The sequence below is a fragment of the Acipenser ruthenus genome, chromosome 25 (assembly GCF_902713425.1).
Source record: "Acipenser ruthenus chromosome 25, fAciRut3.2 maternal haplotype, whole genome shotgun sequence".
NCBI lineage: Eukaryota > Metazoa > Chordata > Actinopteri > Acipenseriformes > Acipenseridae > Acipenser > Acipenser ruthenus.
Genome location: NC_081213.1, coordinates 27468939 through 27493806, shown reverse-complemented (window position 1 = coordinate 27493806; position 24868 = coordinate 27468939). Strand labels below are relative to the sequence as shown.

Sequence of the window (24868 nt, the reverse complement as noted above, 5' to 3'; positions counted from 1 at the left end):
CGCCACCCAGCTTGTAAGATCAAAGACATGTGTGAAATATATCTGCTTTTGATGTTTTCTAAAAAAGAATGTCATACTCGTTAGAATTACATGATCATTCTGTGCTGCAAAATTACCACTAGATCATCTACTGGACATGTTATGCATTACATGTGGACAAAATATACTGTAAAGTTTAAGCATCTAAAACCTCCAAAAATGTTACACAAGAAAACCACACCAGCTTATACATCAATTATACTTTAATAATAAATATGTATACAAAACACTGCCCTTTTATACATTACTCACTTTATAAAAGAGTTCTCATCAGAAATGGTCAGGTTTCATTGAAAACAGTTTTAGAGTTGACATTACTGAAGGTAGAGTCTTACAGCATTTGATTAAAGCCTCCGCATCGCCCCCAACAGACCTCTAAAGCAACAGCACTGTACAGCAGCCAAGATTTCCCAACAGCAGGTTCCAGGGTACGTTTGCCATTGGGTCCTAAGAGGCTCAGAATGCTTATTTGTACGAGTGTATGGCTTTGTCTGCAATTGAAGAGCAGCCCTCCTTCATATGCTGAGCTTTGGAGAGGAAAGAGGGAGCTTTTCTTCCAAGCTTTCCCCTGGTGAGGATCTTAAGGCAGTTAAACAGCCTGGTGCCTCTGGAGGATAACCAGCAGGAACGTCACAGCCAGCAGGTCGCTGACAGCGGATCTCAAACTGCAGGCAGCGTTAGGAACCGCGCAGGAGTCCCCGCTGTAGCTGCTGTAGCACTGGCAGATGAAGTCCCTCCGGAAGTCGTCCTTGTCAGCGGAGCTCAGCTCCCCCTTCACCTTCAGGCTGCCCTCCTCCTGTGTGATCTGGAAGCTGCGGGCGTTCAGGTGCAGGTAGGTGTTGGTGTTGGGGTTGAGCCGCACGCAGCGCCCGTTCAGGCTGCACCGTGAGCCGCTGCAGAGCTGTGCCGCCATCGACACGTTGAGCAGGTAGCTCCCCAGCGTCCCCTGCAAGGTGTCCCGCACCACCCCGCAGCTAGCCTGCAACCACAGAGAGCCATTGAAACATGAATCAATATAGTGCACTACTCAGTCTGACATGTACAACAAAGGGTTTATTTTGCAAAGTTTGCCTCAGTTGCTTCTGATCACTGTAACTCAGACTGTAACGTCAGTATAAAGAAAGCAGCCCAACTTACAGTGCTGTTGGCGTACGATAAATCACCCCAGAGGACAACGCCAGCGGCACCCAGAGCTGCACATTCTCCTATGGTATAGACCAGGTCCATCTGCAGAGACAACGAGAAACAGCTCAGTGGAAATGTCTCTTTTAACAGTGGAAGATCACAGTGCCTGGTTCAGTGGGAGATCACAGTGGGGTAATGCACTAGTATTTTACCTTTCAAGTCCTGGGTTCAAATAAAATGAGTCTGGTGGTCTTAACCAAGCCACCACACAATTCACCACAGTTGGCACTCTTATTGGTTGAGCATAAAGAAATGCTGCCATGTGTGCAATATATATATATATATATATATATATATATATATATATATATATATATATATATATATATATATATAAACAGTGTTCCCTGTTTCATAAACAACACTAAGAGGAGCTCTGAAGCAATAAGAAAGCAAATAAATAACAATACATGAATTAATAGATTTAACAGCTGATGTACGTTTGGGTCTTCTGTACATACTACTGAAGGCAAGAAAAGCCCCAGCTCTGCCCCTCCAGTTTTACCTTGCTCATCATCTCTATCCCACCACTGTAGAAAGGCCGCGCATAGACGAAGACCGGTCGTGCCAGCCCCTGCCCCACCGATGCCAGTCTCATGCCCTCCACTATCCGGTTGCGTGCAAACTGGCGTGCCTGCTCAGAGGAGCGCAGCATGGGGTCCAGGTAGATGGAGGGGTAGAGGGCTGTGCTCTCCTCCCACAGCCAGTCCAGCTGGTCATTCCGGCTGATCTCCACGTTGGGGCAGCGGCCAGTGTAGTCCTTCAGGCTGTTCTTGTAGTAGTTGTAGCAGTCCGGGAAGAGGTAGTAGCCCCAGAGCCGGTTGGGCCTCAGGCTCCTGGCTGTCCTCAGGGTCTGCAGCATGAACTGCTTAGCAGAGGCATCAAACTCTTCCTGGGCGACGCCCTCCACCTGTTCCGCAGTCCAGTGCACGTTCTTCTGGGCGATCATGGAGCGCGAGACGTTGCGGTAAATGTCCTTGGCGCCCCAGTTGCGGGCCCACTGGGGCCTCCACTCCTCCCAGTCGATCACAGCCAGGCCCTCTGATCTGTGCTCTGGGATGTATCTGTCCATCCCTTCTGGCATCTTAGCCAGGTGATCCCTGAGGATGGCGAGCTGGGGCAGCCCCCCGTTGACAGCAACCCCCTCGTCAGTGTAATAGGGGTAAAGTCCTAAACGGGTTTTGTAGAAGATGGTGAGCTTCTGCCCCACCAGGCCTTCATTGGGGGAGGCCACCAGATCAAACACTGCCAGGTTGAGGGTCACCCCGTATTGGGGCTCGCAGTTCTGCGTGGGTGCGTTCCAGGCCAGGAGGAAAGGCTTGTGGGTGAAGATTGGGTATCTCGTTGGCTTGAGAGTTTGACAGCAGCAGCTCCCTGCCAGCATTGCCACCATGAAGCAGAGATGCCACACAGACAGGAAGCTGGACTGCATCTTTAGTGCGGCCACAATGTGAGCTCACACCAAGCTGGTTACCTGAATAGATAAACAGGAAATAAATGAACTGTTACACTAGGAGGAGAACAACGCTCAGACAAGTGGACACAAATAATAGAGCAGGCAGTGAAAAACACACACAAAAACAAACTGACCAAATCCACATTGCAAACCTGATTACAGTTACCGACTTATGCAGAACAGCATCTCATTACAAAGGCTCATGCATAGTTTCAAACCAAATGAAGACATGCAAAATAAAAATAAACTGGAAAATGTGGTTCCCAAGATATAGCCTCATACTAAGATTCTTAATCACACTGTCTACCAGCACAGGGAGAGCTCCACATGTTAGGGTACCTCCACTATTTCCCCGGGACTATGTATATATATATATATATATATATATATATATATATATATATATATATATATAGCGCCAGATTGCGCTATGCATACATTATACCTGTGCACAGCGCAAAACGGATTGAGGCACGCAAAAATAAGTTTTGAAAATGGTACGTTTTGCACCGCGGTAAAGTTAGCTTTATGTTTGATATTCGACATTAGTTTGATATCTGCACACACAGCACATACAGACTCGGCATGTGGAAAAATGCCTTTTTACCTCATTTTCAACCGCTATAGAGCTTTCAAAACAACTGTACATTAAAGAAGACTAATTGTGAATTACTTCACAACCATTGTTTTACCTGTGAACCCCAGGAATAATCTGTGGAAACCGATGGCATATCGCAAAACCAAACCTTAAAAAAAAAAACAACAATGCCTGTGTTTTACAATGCAGCTAATAATAATTATAATAATAACAACAATAATATACAAAATAATAATAGAGAAACTGAGAAAAATCAATGACTGTGTTTTACAATGCAGCTAATAATAATTATAATAATAACAACAATAATATACAAAATAATAATAGAGAAACTGAGAAAAATCAATGACTGTGTTTTCATCCTATGTAAATAACAAATTGAATATAATAAAAGAAAATAATAAATACATAAAAAATAGTATGTAGTTTATATAGAAAATGTTTCCTCCAATGTTTCGACGAATTCCTGCCATTTTAAACGTTTAAAATGCCTATCCCTAGTATTGTCATTCAGAATATGAAGTTTTAGTTTCTTGATTATTATATATTTTTTTAAATCTAGGTACTAGATCTATCTATCTATCTATATATATATATATGCCTATGTTTATTTTATTTAGTTATTTATTATTTGTTACTTCTCTTAATTATATTTCAAATCATGCTGGCTTAGTTGCACAAGTTGCCTTTTTTCTGTTGTGGTTGAGAATTTTAAGGGCTTTATTATTATTATTATTATTATTATTATTATTATTATTATTATTATTATTATTATTAATAATAATAATAATAATAATAATAATAATAATAATAATAATAATAATAATACTCATGCATGCTTAATACATGTGTCTTTTAGATTTGCCACTGCTTTTCGGAAAAGGATTCACAGATAAAACAATGGTTGTGAAATAATTCACAATTAGTCTTTTTTAAGATAGAGCTGCTTTGAAAGCTCTAAAGCATTTTCCCCGCATGCGGGGTCTGTATGCACAGTGCGAATATTAAACTAATGTGGAATATGGAACGTCAAGCTAACTTCACCGCGGTACACTTGCGATGCGCATAACCCTCTGCGCGGCGCACAAACCTTTCCAATACCTGTGCCTATGCCGGTGTGGATTGCGCAATTTTGTCCTGTGGGAAAAAGTATTTGAAAGAATTTTTGAAACGTCTCTGAGAGACAGCTCACTAGCGCCATTTGTGTGTGAAAGTGGCTTTAAGTAGTTTAGCATCAGGCTGGCGAATGAGAAACATGTTTTTACTGGTATCTTTGCGTACAATGTACCGTTTATCATATCTGCTATTTACATTTACACATATTTAGTGGTACAAAATAAAACCAGTCAGTCAGTTAGGGTTGGTTATACTGCTTCATTTTTTCTGGCATTACAGAATTATTTTAAACCGTGTATTAAGAAATAAATGCAATTAAACTAGATCAGGTATAGAGATGTCCTCGTACTGATTGCATTAGTTAGGTTTTATAAAACTATTTTTGTTCTATAAAACGAATTTTCTCTACCTACTCATCTGAAAACGAGATCTAGTAAACTCCCATTTAGTCCTTTTAGAAGACATCTGCATTTCAACAACACTTTTCATTTGTATTACTCGTACCACACAAGCAAGAAGCAGAAGGGATACGGTACCTGTTAAGCTACATGTGTTTGTTACCTGCAAAAGGTAAACACAAATCCACCTATCCTGCTCGGTCACTGGAGAAGTTTACACGGAAGAAATGAACGGAGAACCGTGATCCAAACTAGGCTGTGGTTTAAGAAAAAAATAAATAACTCATCACTCTTGAGAATGTCCCTTTCCGAGAAAAAATCAAATGAAGTAATTCACAAGACTTGTTTCTTTTCTTGTCATGGCTTTTATACGCTCGCTACCTGCCGTGAGGTGTCCCGTTACAGCTGTACCGGTATTACATTAAAATAAAAGACACAAGAGGCGGGGCTGGGGTGATTGCTGAATTCGTATTTCAATCACACGTCACCGTCTTCTTCCTCAAAACAATAATTAACCTGTGACGCAAGGTAGTGTCCAACAGACGCACCTTTTTAGAACGAGCGCAGCGTGGACTTTAGCAGGTGGGACGGAGGGGGTCAAACTGTATTGGGATTCTAAACAAACACACAAACAAACACAAACCTTTCTATTATATAACTGTCACATGAGGTTTGGTTCACTTTGGATACACCCAGTCATAAATCATAACTAATAATAATAATAATAATAATAATAATAATAATAATAATAATAATAATAAACACTTATTAAAGACAATCATGGGTTAGACAAAGCAACTGATGAGTCATTAGCACCATTTCTGAAAGAAGAAATAATATTGAACTCAATTTAGTTCAATGGCTCTAAGGTGTAACCCATTGCATAGGCATGCAGATGAGTACGGGTGGGGCACTTACTGTCCTATTGAACTCCCTGTTCCCTCGCTAACTATCTTGATAGCCCTGGATTGATAACCACTCCCTGTGCGAGTGCCACACACTGTGAATCAGGACTCTTCCACACAGACGCTGCCCAAATGTTATGCCAAGACAGGTGCAGCGTTCAGTGTAGCCACAGATAATTTTACCAGCTGTTGCTCAGTATTTTAAGATGTGTAATTTCAGTTTTAAAATCAATTTTCTTTACTCACACACATTAAAAAATACCACAATGTGATGGCACAATGAATCACACTGGCAAGTCTTGAGGAAAGACAGAAAGCTATCTGGATAGAAATACGGACCCATAGTAAAGGACAAAACTATCTGATATATTTTTACTGAGTCGTTGTCATTGTCACCGACTGATGAAATGCAGGTTTGTCTACATAACTTGGACAGTTCCCTTTACATGGTAAGGCTATGATGACAGGTTGAAGCACACAATGCCCACTTCCCGAAACAGCAATGTCTCTAAAATACAGCTTACCTCATCTCAGAAGCAGTTTGGTCCGAGCTCTGATCGAGCCTGTTTAGCAAGTTCAGCAGGTCACATGTGAGATAAAGATCTTCAGTTCAGGTGATTACTGAGGCCCTAAGGACGGGGGTGGGGGTCAGTCGCTGCAATATTCTGACAGTGCACACAGCTAACTTGTGATGGAGATGCCTGAGCTGAAAGGGATTACCAAGTGAAGAATTGATCTGCTAGCCCCCCCAGATCAGATTTGATCCAAGAGGGGGAAAGCCAGTCTCCTCAGCCAGTGTTCGCTGTCTTCCACACAGAACCAAGACATGCAAACGTTTAGTGTAGATTGCCACAGATTATTTTACCAGTATTTTAAGATGTGTAATTTAGGTTTTAAAATCAATTTTCTTTACTCACACACATTAAAAATATCACAATATGATGGCATGGTGAATCACATTGGCAAGTGTTGAGGAAAGAAAGAAAGCGATCTGTATAGAAATACCGTCCCTTGCCTGTTTAGCAGGCTAGGGACAGTATTTATTCTTCGTTCCTGTCGTGAAACACAATTGCTATCTGTTGTCAACAATGGTGCCAAATGTATCACCCTTGGCTTTCACCAGATGGCAACACCAAGTAACTTGGCACCCTGCAGCTGAGTGAATGTGCACGAGGTGAGCACTTCAGGAGGGAGTGGACAGGTGTCTGGCTTCAGGAGGGAGTGGACAGGTGTCTGGCTTCAGGTGGAAGTGGACAGGTGTCTGGCTTCAGGTGGGAGTGGACAGGTGTCTGGCTTCAGGAGGGAGTGGACAGGTGTCTGGCCCTTGTTCCCTGTCTGATAAGCTCACACCTGTTGCTTTGACAACAAACACACATTTCATGTATTTATTTACTTATTCATTTATTTATTTATATTTGCTTTATTTGCACCTAGGATTGTCTACAGCAGAAAAATGGTAATGAGATAGCGTGAAAACGTGATTTTTGATTTTTTTTTTCTTTTACAGAGAGATTGGTTGCATATTGTTTTGGTTCTTTGAAATAGTTGGATATTTTTCTTTTACAGGCTTATTTTTTTCTGCAGCAGTTCCATCATCTCTTGTGTAACAGACACAGGACTGTGGGTGTCACACTCGGTAATCACTGTTTGACCAATAGTGCCTACATTATCATCTTTCCCAATACCTGCTGTGGAAAATTCCAAAGAGACATGCGAATCCTGAAGATGGCACTAAAAACTTTCCATTCAGTTGTACCTGTAAGGATTTGTATTTTTAGTATTATTTTACGAAACTGTTTAACAAGATTCCTACATCCAGTGAAATCAGGACAGGCGCAGACAAGCTGCAACATTAAACCCTGCATTCAAAGGAAGTGTAAAGAAACAGCAATGCAGTGTCACCAGTAAACAGCGAACAGATCTACACCATGTTATCTGAGGCAAGGTCTGTGAAACTGGCCATATATGAAACCAGAGTGCAGAGGCTAAGCAGTTTGTATTGAAACCTGTTTGTAAGGCTGGAGAGGTTAACCGCACCACAATGAAGGATTTCTTGGGAATAAGTAGAGATGTGCCAATACTGTTGTTTTCAGAGTAATTACCTTTAAGAAATGTGAAGCTGTTAGTGAAATGGAATAAAACGTGTTAATTACTCAACACAAAACAATGTGATCCCTCGGTTTGAAATGTTTGCACAATTATTGAGTATCAATTAATAACAACCTGACAGTGTTTTTTAATATGCTTTTGATAAGACATTTTTTTAAATTAAATTTTCCTTAGAAACGTGTCATCTCTGCAATGCATTGTGGGACAGCAGTCCTTGGAAAGATGTAAATTCCTCTGAAATACAAGTACTGTATCAGCACACTGCTGCGAATCGGCAATATTAAGCTATGTTGAAGATTCCCAGCAGGTGTCACTGTTGATCTGTTTATCTTCAATTTCCTCGGTTATAAAATGACAGTGAATTGCTCGCATGAAAGCCAGGCCGTTTAAAGACATGCGCACGCAGTCGCGGCGTCCAGAACTATAAACCACCCAATAGGCGTACATTTAGAAATACTAAAAGAAACCTTTTGAATTCAGTGATAACCTTTTTGGTTTTGCATGTCTCAGTCCTTCCACTTGTATAAGTGTGAATGGGTCATGCTGTATATCTCTAGGTACTGGCGTGAGAGAAGGAATAAAGTCACATGAAAGTCGTCACTGAATTGTATTCGTATTTCTAAAGTAGTGATATTGGATGTTAATGCATTTTAAACACCATGGTAAACCAAGGGAACGTTTTGTGCAGGTGCTTTGGCAGTATCAGTGTAACCCTAATGGATACTTCACTCACAGGACTTGACCAATTGATCTAACCTTTCCCCTGTTATTCAGTGCTTCCGCACACACACACTAGTATATGAATGCACTTTAAAGTGCAAGTGCACGCAGATCGAATAGTGGCGACGGCAGGAATAGGCTCTGCAATAGTAAGCTAACTTGTGATTGAGGTGCCTGTTGTGAAAGGGATTACCAAGCGAAGAATTGGTTTGCTAGCCCCCGCACCGATGAATCGGATTTGAACCCGATCCAAGAGGGGGAAAGCCAGTCTCCTCAGCCGGTGTTTGCTGCGCCACCCAGCTCGTCAGATCAAAGAAATATGTGACAGTTAAACCGAGGCAGACAGATGAAGCAGAATGGGGGCAGGAAGCCGAGCCAGATGTTTAGAAGCTGGGGAGGCGCTGAAGCAGACAGGAGGCCAAACTGCTTGACCCCCAGAAGTCTCACACAGCGGATTGGAGAGCTTTTGAACCCGGGACCTTCTTGCTCTGCATACGCTCCAATTACATTATCTGGGGCAAACATCTCTTGCGCAGTGAAAAGGACTCTAACCTGATCAGAGCCAGAACAGCCAGCTACAGTAACAGGTCTGTCTTTCCTCTCATGTCCCTCCCCCACTCCAGGACTCACAGGGTTAAGCTCCCAGCAGCAGCAGCAGCAACAGTAGCAGGCACCCGGATGCAAACAAAAGCCAGAGCTTAGGAGCATCTACTGCTGTAAGCCATTAAACTCCCTCTCTACATCCCGGGAGAGACTGACTGGCAGCTGCAGGGGCCAATAGGCCATTGGATCAGCCGGCCGGCATCCAATGGCAGCGCGAGGGGTAGGAGGTTGTCTGCACCAGCAGCTCAGAGCTCCGGTTGCAGCATCCTCAGAGCCTGCTGCCACTGCTGCTGCTCTTCGGCCTCCTGTTTTTAAGAGGGGGAATGAGAAGGAAGAGGGCCTCTCTGCTGCAGTAGAACAAGAGGCTTTTTCTGGCTGGGATGGCCTAAACTCCCTGGCTCTTTGCCTTGCTGTTCCTCTGTTTGGCGCACCGAGGAGTGAGGAAGCAGGCAGGGAAGGGGGGTGGGATTGAGAGGAGTCAGCCGTCTGTCCATCTCAGGATCCAGACTCACCCTCCTAGGACACCCCCGGGACTCCAGGTGGGTTTTCTTGTTTAATAACTGCAATGGTTACGTTTTGTTTGCACTGCAGAACATGCAAGAAAGGGCCTTGACTAGGTGTATGCGCAATACGAAGCTTTGATTGGCTGTGTCGGTCTATGCAGCTTTCTGACTGGGTAGCCTACAGTAGGCTTTGTCCTGATTGGTGGAAACAGCGTGCCGCTTTCTAACTAGGCATGAACGCCCTGTTGGTTTGGTAAGGAGTCGGTATTGGGCAAATCCATGAGTGCCTTGTTTTGTTTTTCTCTGTTTGTGTTCTGAATCCAGACACGTCTGATTGGTTGGGAGATATCTGCAGCCCTACCATTGGTTGGTAACACGCAGGTCTTTGGTTGGTGGCGGCTGTCCTTCTGATTTCAAAGGGATACGTGACGTACCCGATGAGTATCATATCTAATACCTTCAAGGAAGTTTGGGCTGGAAACTGACAGCAACCTGTAGACATCTTTGTAAACCTACACTAGCAAATATTTTGTTATAACACAACTACATTAAGGAAAAAATGAGAGGGTGAAATACTCTGGGGCAGCACTGTACAATATGCATTCAAATAAATAAATAGTGCTTCAATCTCTTCTTCAAGGGAGTCCTGACCTACTGGCTGCCTTGCAGTGCCATCGCCCAACCAGACAGCACCACCATTCATGTGCATTGCTGTGCTGTGTCTCTGTGCAGGGATGGCGTGCTGAACGGCACCACAGAGCTTGCACATTTCTCAGTACTGACGCCCTTCTTCACGGGTATTCGCGTGATGCGGCTGTGTTCTGTCTGACGCATGCTACCCACATCCTGTCTGTCTCTGACAGAAGTGATTGTACTGTAAACAGTGCGCATCACTAGGCAACAATATATATGAGCTATCTATAGAAAACTGTATAGATACACGCTTGCTCAAAGAAATATACAAAATTTATTTCCAATATATAATTGCAATAATACCTGTTACATGGCTGGAAATAAGACTCCTATTGCATAGCAGTTTTGATCCATTCCTGGTTTTACTCTGAGTTTCATAAAAACATTTTAGAACGAGAGGGGGCCTTTTGGCCAGTTCCTAGTAGTTGGTTGATCTTACAAGTTAGACAAGGATTCATTTTAAACAACATGATTAGGTAACCCATGTCCTCTCCACTCCATGAAAAGAAGTGTCTCCCACTCTCTGTACAAAGTCTTGACTGTGTACTATTACAATACAGCTGGGCTGGTCTGTACACAAACTCAACACAAACGACCAGAAGCTGAAAAGTAGCATTTCACCCCTAAAGGTCCCCAGGTCTCCTGCATCACTCCTGCAGTTCAGCTCCTTGGGAAACTCAACACACCCCAGTCCCCAGTGGTTAGTGGCTTCTCTAAATAAATCCTGTGCTCTAGGAGAGCCCAGAGATGTGTGTGTGTGTGTGTGTGCAGGGCTAAGGCTGAGCAGCGGTTTGCCCGATGTGAGCCGTTAGGGGCTCCTGAGAAGAGCAGGGCCTGGTGGGAAGGAAGCTGGCAGTTTCCTCCTAACCACCTTACAGTTACCCTTCCCTCAACTGCAGGCAACCCCCCCCCCCCCCCCCATCTCACACCCCCAAACACACACACACTTTACCAAGCAGAGGCAATTCGAATGGCTCTGTAACCACAGCCCCATGGGACGCAGGTGTTCTCAAATGTGTGTCTCTTCTTTAAAACCATTTTTTCCCCTCAGTGTTCTTTTTTCATTTGCTGTCTTTCACAATTTCTGTTAAACAGGGGTGGAAATAAGGCTCCTATTGCCTACGAGCGTTATTTTGACGTACTTGGCATATGATTTATTATTATACTTGTGTCTGATTAATATGCACATTGAACCTTCAACCTAGCATTAATTCATCACTTATTATTTTTTTCACATCTGCCTCATCTTGTGTACAGGCAGACACTCAGTCACTCAGGCAAATGCTTTCTGTTAGCTGTCGATTACTGTAGAAACAAAGCAAAGCAGTGGTCCTGGCAGGAAACTCACTTTAACCTCAGATCAAATCACGTCAACATCAAGCAGATTTTAGGCGCTTCCAATACCAGATCATCAGTTGAATAGCTAGTGTCTGATTCATCCCTCGATAAACTCAACGATCAGCAAGGAAAGGATTTATATCTTTCCTCAATCCATTACGTCCCCCGCTGTCCTCCAGAAGTCGCCTCCTGCTCACCAGCCTCCACCTGCTTTTTGGTCTAAAGGGGAGGGCAGCTATCCTGCCGCCCTGCCCATGGCTTCCCTACAGTCAGCCGCTCCACTTATCTGCAAGTTAATTTATGGGCAGGGGTACCTCGAAAGGTGAGGCCAAAGGCCAAAGAACAGTAGCGTTGTCTAGTCTCAGCTTTAATAATAATCTAAGGCATGAGTTTCCTGACTGAACCTCACTTTCATTGACACCTCTTTTCTCCCTCTTATTCTTTCAGATCAGATCGATTTCCTGGTGGACCTTGGGTGCCTGGTGATATAACAATGCTTCAAGCTATCTGCAGAAGTCAGCTTAACAAACAGGGTTAAAAACAGTTTCTTATGTAGATACGTGGCATGTATGTATATGTATTTAAATCCAAATCCAAATAAAGGGAAATTGCCCGAGAAAGACATGTCTTTGACAACGGGAGAAGCCAACTTCTCGAACCCCACCACGGCGGTTTATTTCCTCAGCTCCACGGTGGCGGGAGAGGGGCGGGACAACAGCAGCACAAGAACCCCCCCTGTTACCCTCGCAACCAATGAGACCAGTTTTAATTCCACCAAGCTGCCGGAGGTGGCTGGCAGCTCCTCTGGAATGGGCATGGTGCTTCTTCCCTTTGGCATCATAACCGTCATTGGCTTGGCAGTGGCAATGGTGAGCCATCATTCTGTACCCATCTATACCTCAATGTGACAGATCCCTTTAATTCTCCCTCAATCTGTACCCCTCTATACTGTAACAGAGCCCCCAACTCTCCCTCAATCTGTACCCCTCTATACTGTAACAGAGCCCCCAACTCTCCCTCAATCTGTACCCCTCTATACTGTAACAGAGCCCCCAACTCTCCCTCAATCTGTACCCCTCTGTGCTGTAACAGAGGCCCCCGACTCTCCCTCAATCTGTACCCCTCTGTGCTGTAACAGAGGCCCCAACTCTCCCTCAATCTGTACCCCTCTATACTGTAACAGAGCCCCCAACTCTCCCTCAATCTGTACCCCTCTATACTGTAACATAGCCCACAACTCACTCTAAATCTGTTCCTCGCTACACCTAACACTAAGAATATACACATTATTTTTGCATCCATGCGTGTGTATTTGGTTTCATCAATAATCCAAATTAGCTGTTTAATGTTTTAAGTACTATGACACTGATGGTCTTTTTTCTTAATACTTAGGTTTTGTACATCAGGAAGCGAAATAGGTGAGCCAGCCCTTTAATGTATATAGGCAGAAAAACATGTTATATTACTAAGAAACATTTACTCAAAACAAGTTACCAAGTTGTGAAACTCCCTCCCTGTATGCAGGCTGGAGAAGCTGCGCCACCAGCTGATGCCCATGTACAACTTCGACCCTGCGGAGGAGCAGGGTGAGCTGGAGCAGGAGCTGCTGGAGCACGGGAGAGAGGGAGCCGTGCCAGCCCCGCACAGCAAGGTACAGCAGGGGAGTGGGAGGGACACACAGCACAGTGCAGGGGACAGGGACACACACACACACAGCCAGGGGTGAGGAGAGAGAGGGGGCACACACAGCAAGGTACAGCAGGGGAGAGGGAGGGACACACAGCACAGTGCAGGGGACAGGGACACACACACACACAGCCAGGGGTGAGGAGAGAGAGGGGGCACACACGGCAAGATACAGCAGGGGAGAGGGGTACATGTAACTGGTACTTTATTATAAAGTCAGTTCAAAGCTTCAGTGTAACTTGAATGTTCTTTGTTTCAGTAAAGATCTATATTATAATGTGCAATGAACACACTAATATACACAAGGGCAGCAATCAATGTACAACATGTACACTAGCTTCTTAATGTAATCCTATCTGAATAGGGGTAACATACACACCCTGCAAGATACAGATGCTTCTCTTAATAAGAAACTTGAACACAGGGCAGTGATTTGTCACTAATTTGTTAATCTGATGGATTCAATATGATTTGGGGCTGAATTAGTTCAATCATAATAAGTGTTTCATTAATATCAGTCAAACAGACCTAACAAAAGCACACAAATAAACCATGTTAAAGCTTTGTGAACAGGGGCACTGCATGCATGTAAACAGATCTGTTCATTTCAAACACCAATACTGTCTTTATTGTTACCTTTTTTATGGGAAGCATTTCATTTGACACAAAAAGCCTTTTGATTTGAGAAGACGTGGCAGCCACAGAAGGTATGATGCCTAGCGGGTCACCCCCTCCTTCCCAAACCCAGTGACTTCAATTAGGATCACACCTCTCCCCCCTCCCCTTCTAACCTTAGAACTGAAATCTAACCCTGTAGGCACCCAACCCAGACTTATCCTGAACCATTCTGGCAAATGTTATTATTATTAGTAGTAGTAGTAGTAGTAGTAACCTGTACACATTCACTCTAGTGTGATATAGTGGGATACAGGCTTGTATCAGAGACAGTGTTGGAGCAGAAATCCACTGAATGTGAATGGAGTACACAGCAGCAGCAGCAGCTTATACTAGAGACACATTGAAGACTCTGGACTGGTCGGAGAGCTTTACAATGAGTGTGGGGCATACGGTATAGCAGCCTTATATACAGTGCACTGCACACAGTTTTAAAGCACAGAGCATGAAAGATGTACTGTATCGCAGCCTAATATTCGACACAATAGAGCTGACAGATAGAGCAGAAAGAGGGCAGATTATTGGAGAAGCTGCAGGAACAGGAATCTTGAGCATGGGCATGGAAGACCCTTGCCCCAGACTTACCCCTCTCTCTCCCTCTCCAGATCCTGATGCCCAGCCAGGCGACCTTGCAAAGACCCAGCCGACTGGTCTTCACCGATGTCGCCAACGCCATCAACGCGTGACTCATAGGCCTGACCGCTAGGGGACAGCGCCCGCTGGCTTGCAGGCTGAGAGATCCTGGCTGGAGCAGGGTCTGGCATGCAGAACTCGCAGAGTTGAGAGGTTCTGACCTGGTGGGAGGAATTGTTTATAATGTAATGGGGGGGGGGGGGTTCTAGAATCAGCTGAAATCAAAGCTCAAGCACGTTCCATGGGGTTGTTCCAATTCCGAAGTTCATTTTCTCTTTCTCTGTCAACTTGCTTTGATTGACTCCTTGGGAATATATAGCTTATCCTCTGTTGGTAGTTTCCTTCTGCTTCTCAGTTTAAACTCTAGCTGCACCCCTGTTTAAAACAGCTTGGATCTCTCAGCCCCCCTCCCCCTTCCCCCTTATGGAAGTTTCCCATAGTAAAAGCACAGTGAAAGCATGATGAAGCAATGAAGCATAGGTAAGCATTGTGAAGCACAGAGAGATCTGGTAAAGCATATTAAAAATCCTTGGTACATCATGGAAAACTACGGACTATGGGAAAAGTAAAACTGCAAATTTACTTTGGTAAACTTTTATAAGGGCCATGATAACAGTAAAGCATCCTTCTGCACCTCACAGCCAGTGCTTGCCCTTACCTTGTATTGCAAAGTCAGGAGAGGTGAAGTGGCTTTCTTCTGCCATTCTTCTGAGACTAGACCTCTCCTGTACAACACCTGTGCCCCTCAAACCCATTAAGGTTGTGTGTTATATGTCTGTTAGCTAGACTGAGGAGTGAATAAAATAATTTTGTGAATGTGTAAATGGACTAACTTAAACATGTTAAACAGCTAACTGGGTTGCAAGCTGGAATTTCAGCTCAGTTAGTTATGGACCTGATCCTCAGACCTGCAGTCAGGTGACTGTGACTGGTCCTGCCCATCCCAGCAGAACCATTCTCCCTGTGACTGGTCCTGCCCATCCCAGCAGAACCATTCGCTCTGTGACTGCTCCTGCCCATCCCAGCAGAACCATTCTCCCTGTGACTGCTCCTGCCCATCCCAGCAGAACCATTCGCTCTGTGACTGCTCCTGCCCATCCCAGCAGAACCATTCGCTCTGTGACTGGGGAGAGCCACAGCTCTGTTTATTATGCAGTTATTGTGGTATATACACTAGCTTACTGGCACACAGGGAGGTTTTCAACCATTAGGGCTTCTAAGGGCTAAAAGCACTTTAACGAACTAGCTAAAAATGTCTAAGCAATGTTCAGGAGACAAGATAGGGATTATGTATACAAGGCAGTAAACAGCTAACTAAGAAGCTAGACCTTTTTCTTTATGGATGGAATTCTTGTCTTTTAAGATTTGAGATAAATCGTAAGTGGCACTAATGGTTTCGGTAGTTTCCTTTATAAAGAATAAATAAAAGCCGACTTCCAAAAGGTGACTCGGCTATTCTCTGATTCTCCTGGGTTTGAAAATCGGGTCCAAAAAGAAAACAGGAATGTAAACTTTCTGAAATGCTATGAACTTTACAGATATCGAAAAGGACATCTGATTAAAGTAATATGACTGTATCTGTGTGTGTGCGTGTGTGTGTACATTTATAAAGAAAATAAAGGCATCCACAACCATGACATGCAACTGAGACCCCAGAACTGACACCAAAACAAAAACCAGCAAGTGACTGATGCATAACTTACAGCTTTATTGAAAAAAAAAAAAATACTAATCACTACCATTTCCATAGATAAGAGGTACAAATGACCGACAATTTAACAGGTCATAAATCCAAAAAAAACATACTCTACCATACAAAGAAATATAAATGATTATCAGAAACCTTAAAAGGCTGAAATTAGAAATAATAATAATAATAATAATAATAATAATAATAATAATAATTAATAAAAAAACACATGTCTTTTAAAATGGACCCGCTGCTAGCGAGGAACAGGCACACAAAATTATCTCCAAAATATATATCTCAATTCTCATGCTGTTCCTGCCGGCCCGCGGGCCTTCCATCACGCAAGTTCAATATAGCTGAGTGTCCTGTGATTGCTGAGGTATTGGAGAACCCTTCTGCGATGGTGACTTAAAGAGGTAGTCCACAGGATCTACAAGAGTCACAGGCGTGGCAGTCTGAGGGACGTGGAGGCTGAGATCTGGAGGCTGGGACACAACTGAGGAGGCCGGGAGAGGGGGTGAGGTCTGGAGGCCTGGAATCACTGACACGCTGCCCTCAGCGTTGGTTCTAATAGGACAATGCTGACCCGGCTAGCGGAAATGCCAGCAAAGTCCTAATTTGCTAGCGATCGCCAACTAAAGCTTTTAGTTCCAGATTTACTGACATACTGGAAACATATCTTCATTTGAAAAACAAATAATGGATTCATATAATTTGATTTTTCTTTCCCTGTCTTTTTTTTCTCCTTCCCCTCAGAATACAGACTGGTGTTAAAAGGGAACTTGCAATGGGTGTGGAGTTATCCTAACTAGTGCTTTCTTGCTGATGTTTCGATTTACTTTTCTATCATTTCCCGTTTTGGTCGTCACAAAACAGAGCTCCCAGAAACATGTCTAAACGTGTAAATACATCTGGTCCCCTTGGAATACTCTGCCCCTAGTCGAAATCAGAAATACTACATTTGCTCCAAGAGTCTGGTATTACAAGCATCAGAAATGTTGTACTTTGAATTTTGTTTCTATTCTGAGAGCTCAGTTGAGAGCGCAGGGATGGTATAAACGCCTGCGTTTTAGAAAGTCACCAGGAGGTGATAAGTGATACGGAAAATGATACAAGAAGAACTTCATTAAGATTTCTCTGATATTTCATGCCCATACTAAGCTCGTCTTCAAACGTTCTTTAAACTGGCCCCCTTTACTGGTTTCATGCCGATTACCTAACTGCAGTAACAGCACAACAACCTCACTGTGCTCCGCAGTGACAGGACAAGGCTTCGGTTCCCCAGCTGTGTCCCGTACGAATCATTTCCATTCCTGATCTCGGGGAGGAATTAAAAAAACAAACAAAAACAGTTTAGTCTGTCTGGCTGTACTGATGTCCTCACTAATGGCTTAGCTGGGATCTGACAACTGCAACCCAGCAGGCCAGTCTGAAACTGGAGTTCTAAGAACCAATACTATCGACACAAGAACAAACAAGCTGGTCTGTTGTAGCTGCCTTGCATACAAGACCGTTACAGTCAGTACAGCTGATCGTGTGGCTCGTCTTCATTGTGAAAATGTCACGTGTACGTTTGTTAATGATACAGCGACGACTGGGTAGGGGATCTGACTCTACACCCAGTCACTAACCTGACTGGCCAGGATAAGGGGACCACCTTCCACACCTATCCAATCCAATCCACCAGCCCCACACTGAAACACCAACCAACAACAAAGACCAGTGCCTAGTCGGGGTGTACAGACATACTGCCCTGTACGTTAACCCACAGAAGGATCTCCTTATTCCACATTCCGAAGCTGAAATCCTCTCCATCCAAATCAAACCTAGACACCTCAGTCTCACTTCAGCTTAAGGATCCTTTTATAAATAATCCATAAATGCTGTTACTTTGAAGGCAATTACCAAGGAATACCAGTTACTGGGTTTTGAGAATAAAACGATAAGGTTGCCTGCATGTTCTTACTACACTGCATTGCTATAACCTGCTGTTAATAACTCTCTGTTATTGTTTCTATATAAAGAAATGTATGGACGCATTATTGATTGTTAGTAACAGTTTTTAAACTAAATCTCTTGCTCTCTATCCAGGCCAGGAGAGGAGCTGGCTATGTCTGATTTATTACTATCACGTGCCAGTGGTTAACTGCGAAACAGCTAAAACCATGGCCACTCGGATCCATGGTACAAAATGATGTTTTTTTTACAGAAAATAATCGCTTTTTGTGCTTTTATAGAAACGTGAGAACAGCACAATCCTTATCTTCTTGAAGACTTGACTTTTCACCAACCCGCTGTTTATATTTCTGAAAAACATCTCCATATCAACTTACATGCAACTATCCCCGCACAAAAAGACACTTTGCCACCCCAGGCCTACGTCACACATGTCTACAGCAGGCGACTGATACAGAAGAGCAGCTCCCGAATTCAACTAAACAGAGACTTAAAGAATCCTTGTTGTGAGTGTCTTAAACTTACCCACCCCGCCCAGACATCACCACAGCCAGCCAGACATCCGTGTACACACTTGAGAGGCCCCCTCCCTCAGCGCCACGCCTGTTTGAATGCCACAAACAGTATCTAGGTATACCTGAAGAAGTAAAAAATAAAAAGGAAATAAGGTCCTCCTTGAACCGGACAGCACTCGGTGCATGTGGAACAGTAGTACAGACTCGGTTTCCAGTAAGTAGCTGAGTCCACTGGGTTAAAAATGCCACGTAATGAAAAACAAAAAAAATAACACCTGTTGATGAAGATCAGTACATTTCAAGCTTTGGTGAAGGAATCAAGTTTCTGGGGTTTTTTTGTTTTTGTTTTCAGTCGTTACGATTTACACAGCACCAGGCAAGCAGAGATAAAAAGAATCACAAGCTGTGCGGTTCTGAGGAGCCGGCTGGGACAGAGCTGGAGCTGCACATGAAAACTCCTGCAGTCACCAGCAATAAGGAGGTGCTTTGAAAAGGCCCTTACCTCTGTAATACTGCCTGACAGCTAGACACAGACAGGGTGAATACAAGGAGGGTGTGATAGTACCATTTGGGACGTGCGTTTGCACTACAGCAAGATCACTGTGAAATCTAATTGCATACACCCGTCTGTCCACCCGGCGTCACTGCTGTGCCATGCATGCGTAAAGTCTGAATAAATGGTAATGATGATGCCATACTTTGGATTTACAGGCAAGCACTACATCCATCACTGCAGAGGGCTGCATTCTCCACTCCCAGCAGTCCTTTCCTTTCACGCACGCTACACCCATTCCCTGTGCTCTACCTGTCTTGTGGATAGACAGAGACAGACAGAGGGATTCAGCCTCAGTCCTAAACCTATGCAGTGTGAACGGCTTTAGTCCCCTCTACCTGCTATACCCCACACTTTCAGATTGACCTCTTACAGTACATATTCAGCCCAAACCTTCACTACTGATACTGAAGGCCAGAGAAGAGCATTTCTTCATTGGGATACATTACCCCCCTCACTACCCAGACCCTGGCAGTCCCAGCAGGCTCCATCAGTTCAGCACAGATTCACAGAAAGAGGAAGGGGTGCAAACAGGCTTTGGGATGAGATTGGTCAGCTCACCACTCTTGTGCTTCCTTAACCTGGCAGTTTTCTTGTGTAGAAGCTGCACTGGCTCTCCAATACTGGGCCAGTATTCAGATGGATACCTCTCACATACTGCGCTGTAGGTCCTTCTGATGGTTAGGAATTGTCTAAGCTAATCACTGACTAAATGATTTTAATAATTCTGTGACCATGTGTTTGTGTTTTTATTTATTTAGTCAGGTGTGACTCCCCCCTAAAGCTGTCTGCACCCCCCTAACAAGAGAGTAATATACAAACTACTGTTCAAAAGTAAAAAGTTAAAAATAACAGCATTTTGTAGATATTAACCTGACATGTACAGTACAAAGACACATATAAAAAAGGGAATATTTCAGTAATGGGTTCCACTAAAGTTTGTTATTCTCCAGTACAGAACCAAAAAAAAACAACAATTAAACATTAAAAGATTTTGAGTAAAAAACAATCCTTCTGAACCATGACCCATCCCAAAATGGCGGTCAATTTTCCAGGCACTAGAAGGGCACCTATCAGGGATGGACGCTAGGAACAGAGGACCTAGAGGAATACACTTCTGGTTTGACTAACGGTTAAGAGACACAATTTCCTGTGTTCTGCCATTTTTGACCTGATTATTTATTTTCATTGCGAGCGAGCTGCATGCTTCTCTCTTTCTCACTATTTATATATTTAATTTTTTATACAACATTTCCAGTATGAATATTTCTCCGGCACCGAATTTGAATCCTGTTTTTACATTCATAATGCATTCTTTTTGCAGCCGTTCAGTAAAATACGTTTTGAAAAAATAAAACACTTTCTTTTACAAAAAAAAAAGATAAATCCATTTGTATTGTAAATGCATTCGTTTAACATTCATTCAGTAAGAGATTAAAATGACATCTTCAATCTCTACCCTAAGAGGCAGTGTCGAAACCAGAGCTATCCTCGTAGCTAGTTACGGACATGTGAAGAGGCTAAACAGATTTTTGTTTCCAAATGTTTTTTTTTGTTATACTGATTACATTTTAGAGGACTGTGTACAGAGCGGATATTTAAACATGAGTTTAGAAGAAAACGGTTAGAAACCGCACGAGGCCCAGCACCGCATTATTTTTAAATGCAGTTTTGTCAAAGGTGCTCAGAGGCCACACACTGGAACAGTTGTACAAAATTAAAAATACATAAAAATATATATTTGGAGCCGAGATGAAATAGGGAATCAAACTGAGCTCGCTTCAACGAATAGAGAGCAGGTAAGAAATGACACATTAAAACATTTTAGACAGTCATTTATAATCCTTCTAACATTCTTCTGATTGTGAAGGTAATGTCCAAAGGTCTGGAAAAGGGAAGCTGACTGTTTTAAGTTAAACCCCATTCTCAGGATGCGACTAATAACTGGGACCCACCTCCACTCCCTGGTAACTTGGCAGCTGGGTTACTGTTTTCTAACAGCTAACTGGACTCCGATACTGGTAGGATGTGGCTACAAGGTCTCAAAGAGTTGAGACACACTGTAGATTTCACAATCTTGATGCCGCACCCTGCAGTTCAGTACCCACTGAAAGAAGGGCATGGTTTTACTTAGCATACTAGTTTGCAGTTTGCCATACAGCACTACACTATGCTTGTATTTAGGTGTACCACAGTAAGCTTTTATATAGCGGCAGTGCAATGCAGTAACAGTACAACACAGGCTGAGCACGGGCCTTTGTTTGGGATGAGGAGGGATCCTGAGATGGTACCTTCAGTGCAGTCAAACTGTCACCCTACAAGTCCCATGCAAATTATTTGAAACTTCAGGCAAATTTCTCATTTCAATCCCATGCTCGTGAACTCCACAGCGTAGAGGCCAGCCCGGCCCCTGCACAGGTTTGAACAGGGGGCTCCAGCCCACTTCCCAGTCACAAATGGGAAATTATATATAGATATATATATATATTGACTTTTGAGTTTTCTCTACAGTAAGATTGGCTCCGTTTTCAAGAACAGGAGTCGTCAAGTACACTTTTGCGTCACCTTGGTTACAGTTGGTTGTCACGGTTGCTGAGGTAGTTGTGAACTTTGTTGAGTGAGAAAGCTGCAGCACTTGTGAGTGCTTGGGTGATATGTTTTTTTTTTGTGTTTGTTTTGTCTTTTCAAGATGCACACAAAAAGAAATACAAAATTACAATTCAACTTAACTGAGTGGATGTGGATATGTTCCTGAATTCTGAGTTTAAAAATACCTGAAATAACAGTAAGTGTCTTGACCACGAAAGAGATGCAATCCAGATCAAAATCTACTCTCATCACAATCCCAAAACAGTCTAGAATACTCCTGAACATTCTGTCAGCCTTCCTTACTGTACGTTCTACCCCAAAGGTTCATGTTTCTGACATGTTGGTTTTTGTTTGGCACACAGTAACTCAAAAAATGAACTGATGGCATACAGATTCGCTGTTGGGTAGCGATACAGATTGATCTGGGGAGTGATCCAGGGCAGTATTGTAGAGCTATGCAGTTCATTAGATATATTTCAGGTCACGCAGTTCAAGCTGCAGAGAAATCAGCTCTTAAGAGATAGCTGGCAGATCAATGGTTCACAAAAAGGTTTCTAGTTATTTTCTTGGGTCTGCAACTGGACGAAGTGAGAAACCAAAATGATTTCTTTCAGAATCTTTTCCTTAATAATGGCAGAGTTTTAAAAAATTGTTTTAAAAAAGTTTAAGCCTTACATTTTTAGTCATGAGCCATTGCTGTTGTTTTGTTTTAGATAGACTATGCTCGGGTAATCACACCTACAGTCAGATCTTTAAAGATCGGGTTTGATTGTCGTTCATAACCATTTCTGTTAAGGCGGCAGGAAACATTGGTTATAACCTGCTAGTTTTGGAATCCCCAATAAAAGAGCAAAGCCATTTCTGAGAGACACAGTAAGGAAAGCTGCAGAAAAGCTATCTTCACTCTAATCCCGTGTCCCTTATAGGTCTGCCTCATACAGACCGACGTTCATTTTGCACGGATACAGGGAATGCATGCACCCTGCATTTCAATCCGTGAATCTGCAGGCGATTAACCTCTGCACGAGTATGTGCGTTTCTGCCCTGTTTGCACGCTGGCGCATCGCTTATGTGCATACTGGTTGCGCGCTCGCTCGGAAGTACAGTGCATTCGCGAATGTCAACGCGGTAAACATTGCATGGATTTGCTCAGTGGTGTGGCTTGAAGCATTGGGAATGAGAAACTGCAAGGCGCAGAGGGACCGGGACAGACGAGGACTGCGGCATTCGAATGCAAGATGGATCTCAGGTATGAGTGCTCTTAACTAGGGAGGTCGCTCTGCGCGGAACAATGACGTTCTAGTTCGAGATGCTTTGTAAAGAACATGGAGACGATGCACTGCATGGAAATGTTTTGCTTGACAGCGGCGATCGTTGAGTGTTCTTAGCTGAAGGCAAGGGAGCTTAACAAAACAGAGGGTCACGTATGGGTGTGAACTGGACAGCTGAAATCTAGCCACAGTGCTGAGGAGCTAGTCAGCGCCAAACACTGGAAGAATGGCTGTTAGGGTTTGTGCTGTCTGTACTTCTGACTGTTGCTAGTTATTTTCTGCACAGTTAGATCTCCTTTTTTTGTTTGTTTTAAAAACATTATTATAAAGATAGTTATATAAACACATGTAGATTAAGGGAGAGAGGTTTGCAGTCTGATAGGGGGAGTAAGAACCCTTCAATCTGTCAGTTTTGGCAAGCAAGATTAGCAAGCAGTTTCTCATTTCAATGAATCAGCCACCCTGGGCATTAACAAAACACAAAACAGTCGGTTTTATATCTATGTAAAAAAAAACCAATTGCTTTGAGTTCCTAAATCTTTTGTTAAAAAAATATAAAAAATGACGTTAAAAAACTGTTATCAAGCGTCGCTGGTCACAGCCTGGTTTCAAGGCTAGAGACTGAGGTTGAACACAGCCATGGCAGTGGCACAATTTTGGCACAAAGAGATATTTTTTTTAAAAATATATATAAAATAAAATAAAAAATAAAATTTTGCAATCTTCATGGCTCGCTAGGCAACAGGCCTTTTCGCTTCCTGCTGCTGCTGCTGCTGCCTAGCCAATGAGGTAGAGGTTTACTGCAAGGTCACTAGTCTTCTCCTGAGGTCTTTGATTGCTGTCGTGAGGGTCCGGCTGCGGCTTCCTCTGGCGTTGCCTGAAAGAACAATACGGGGGGTAGTTTAGTACAGTGCTAATCAAACTCTTTTTAGTTGACGCGACCTCCCCCCCCCCCCAACTGAAAAAAAAGTAATTCACAAATAAATACTAATAATATGTAAAGTCATATTGTATTGGATAAAATTGAAAATTAATAATAAAACAAATAATACAAGTGAGATTGCTGTACTATTAATCGGACAGTGTTTTAATGCAGTGGCTACTCTATATTAAAAACCTGCTATGGACCTGCTAAGGAGTTACCGGACCCCAGAATCAATGGTTTAGTATTTCCAGAACCAAATTATTTTCTGTATATCGATGACCATCTCATGAGAACCTTGTGAAATCTAGCCAGCCATGCACAGTTTGGTATAGACAGGTCATCATTATCTTAAACACGCACTATGATGGTAACTGCAGCAAACCACAAAAAAAGCACTGTTCACCAAGAGGTCAGTCTTGGTCTTAGCCATTGAGAAAGACTTCTGGTTGAAATGCTGCTCTTGTATTTGCTATGAAGTGTCCTTTGAGTCCTGCAGTAAATCGTACAAGCTGCCTCTTCATGACTCGAGCGTGGAAGTTAGTTGCCCATCTTTTGTCTCAGCTGAAAGCCACGTCTATTTTTATAAAACGGTCCTTGTTTCAGCAGAGTTGCTGCGCAAATCCGAGCGGACAGCGGGATCAGCACACATTCCAGGAGTTAACTCCATGACAGCTGTTCACAAACAAGCCAGCAGGAAGAGACAAGGAGATGC

The 24868-nt window shown here is 43.2% G+C and overlaps 3 protein-coding genes across 8 annotated transcripts in view; 1 reads left to right on the top strand and 2 right to left on the bottom strand.

Annotated features, from left to right (window-relative positions):
* Nucleotides 1–230: 230 nt before the first annotated feature.
* On the bottom strand, nucleotides 231–5191 carry LOC117412137 (hyaluronidase-2-like). 2 transcript variants are annotated; one of them, XM_059000425.1, is made up of 5 exons: nucleotides 4931–5191; nucleotides 3373–3426; nucleotides 1730–2698; nucleotides 1177–1266; nucleotides 231–1018 (listed from the first exon to the last, which is right to left on the bottom strand). In XM_059000425.1, the coding sequence occupies exons 3-5, from the start codon at nucleotides 2654–2656 to the stop codon at nucleotides 629–631; spliced, it is 1407 nt and encodes a 468-aa protein (XP_058856408.1). In that variant the 5' UTR covers nucleotides 2657–2698; nucleotides 3373–3426; nucleotides 4931–5191; the 3' UTR covers nucleotides 231–628. The 2 variants fall into 2 exon arrangements, with proteins under 2 accessions (XP_058856408.1, XP_034760062.2); XM_034904171.2 differs by lacking the exon at nucleotides 3373–3426.
* A 4140-nt stretch (nucleotides 5192–9331) lies between these two features.
* On the top strand, nucleotides 9332–16556 carry LOC117963476 (uncharacterized protein C3orf18 homolog). Of its 2 annotated transcripts, XM_058999931.1 has the most exons (6): nucleotides 9332–9668; nucleotides 12111–12532; nucleotides 13056–13081; nucleotides 13188–13314; nucleotides 14001–14056; nucleotides 14630–16556. In XM_058999931.1, exons 2-5 carry the CDS (start codon nucleotides 12233–12235, stop codon nucleotides 14010–14012), a joined length of 465 nt encoding a protein of 154 aa, XP_058855914.1. In that variant the 5' UTR covers nucleotides 9332–9668; nucleotides 12111–12232; the 3' UTR covers nucleotides 14013–14056; nucleotides 14630–16556. The 2 variants fall into 2 exon arrangements, with proteins under 2 accessions (XP_058855914.1, XP_058855913.1); XM_058999930.1 differs by lacking the exon at nucleotides 14001–14056 and having other exon boundaries at nucleotides 9334–9668.
* The window catches only part of LOC117963489 (high mobility group protein HMGI-C-like), a 27792-nt gene continuing 19269 nt past the window's right edge, over nucleotides 16346–24868 (bottom strand). For all 4 annotated transcript variants that reach the window (XM_058999932.1, XM_034903732.2, XM_058999934.1 and 1 more), the window contains one exon: nucleotides 16346–24108. In XM_058999932.1, the coding sequence (XP_058855915.1) occupies nucleotides 24043–24108 (66 nt within the window). In that variant the 3' untranslated portion in view covers nucleotides 16346–24042. The remainder of the gene's footprint in view (nucleotides 24109–24868) is intronic.

Bases quoted from the DNA above. Each gene is read 5' to 3' on its own strand.
- LOC117963476 (XM_058999930.1), top strand. From the start codon at position 12,233: ATGTATATGTATTTAAATCCAAATCCAAATAAAGGGAAATTGCCCGAG. The intron at 12,533-13,055 runs GTGAGCCATCAT...CTTAATACTTAG, and splicing joins TTGGCTTGGCAGTGGCAATG to GTTTTGTACATCAGGAAGCG. The intron at 13,315-14,629 runs GTACAGCAGGGG...CTCCCTCTCCAG, and splicing joins TGCCAGCCCCGCACAGCAAG to ATCCTGATGCCCAGCCAGGC.
- LOC117412137 (XM_059000425.1), bottom strand. From the start codon at position 2,656: ATGCAGTCCAGCTTCCTGTCTGTGTGGCATCTCTGCTTCATGGTGGCA. The intron at 1,267-1,729 runs GTAAAACTGGAG...TTGTCTCTGCAG, and splicing joins GGATAGAGATGATGAGCAAG to ATGGACCTGGTCTATACCAT. The intron at 1,019-1,176 runs GTAAGTTGGGCT...CTGTGGTTGCAG, and splicing joins TATCGTACGCCAACAGCACT to GCTAGCTGCGGGGTGGTGCG.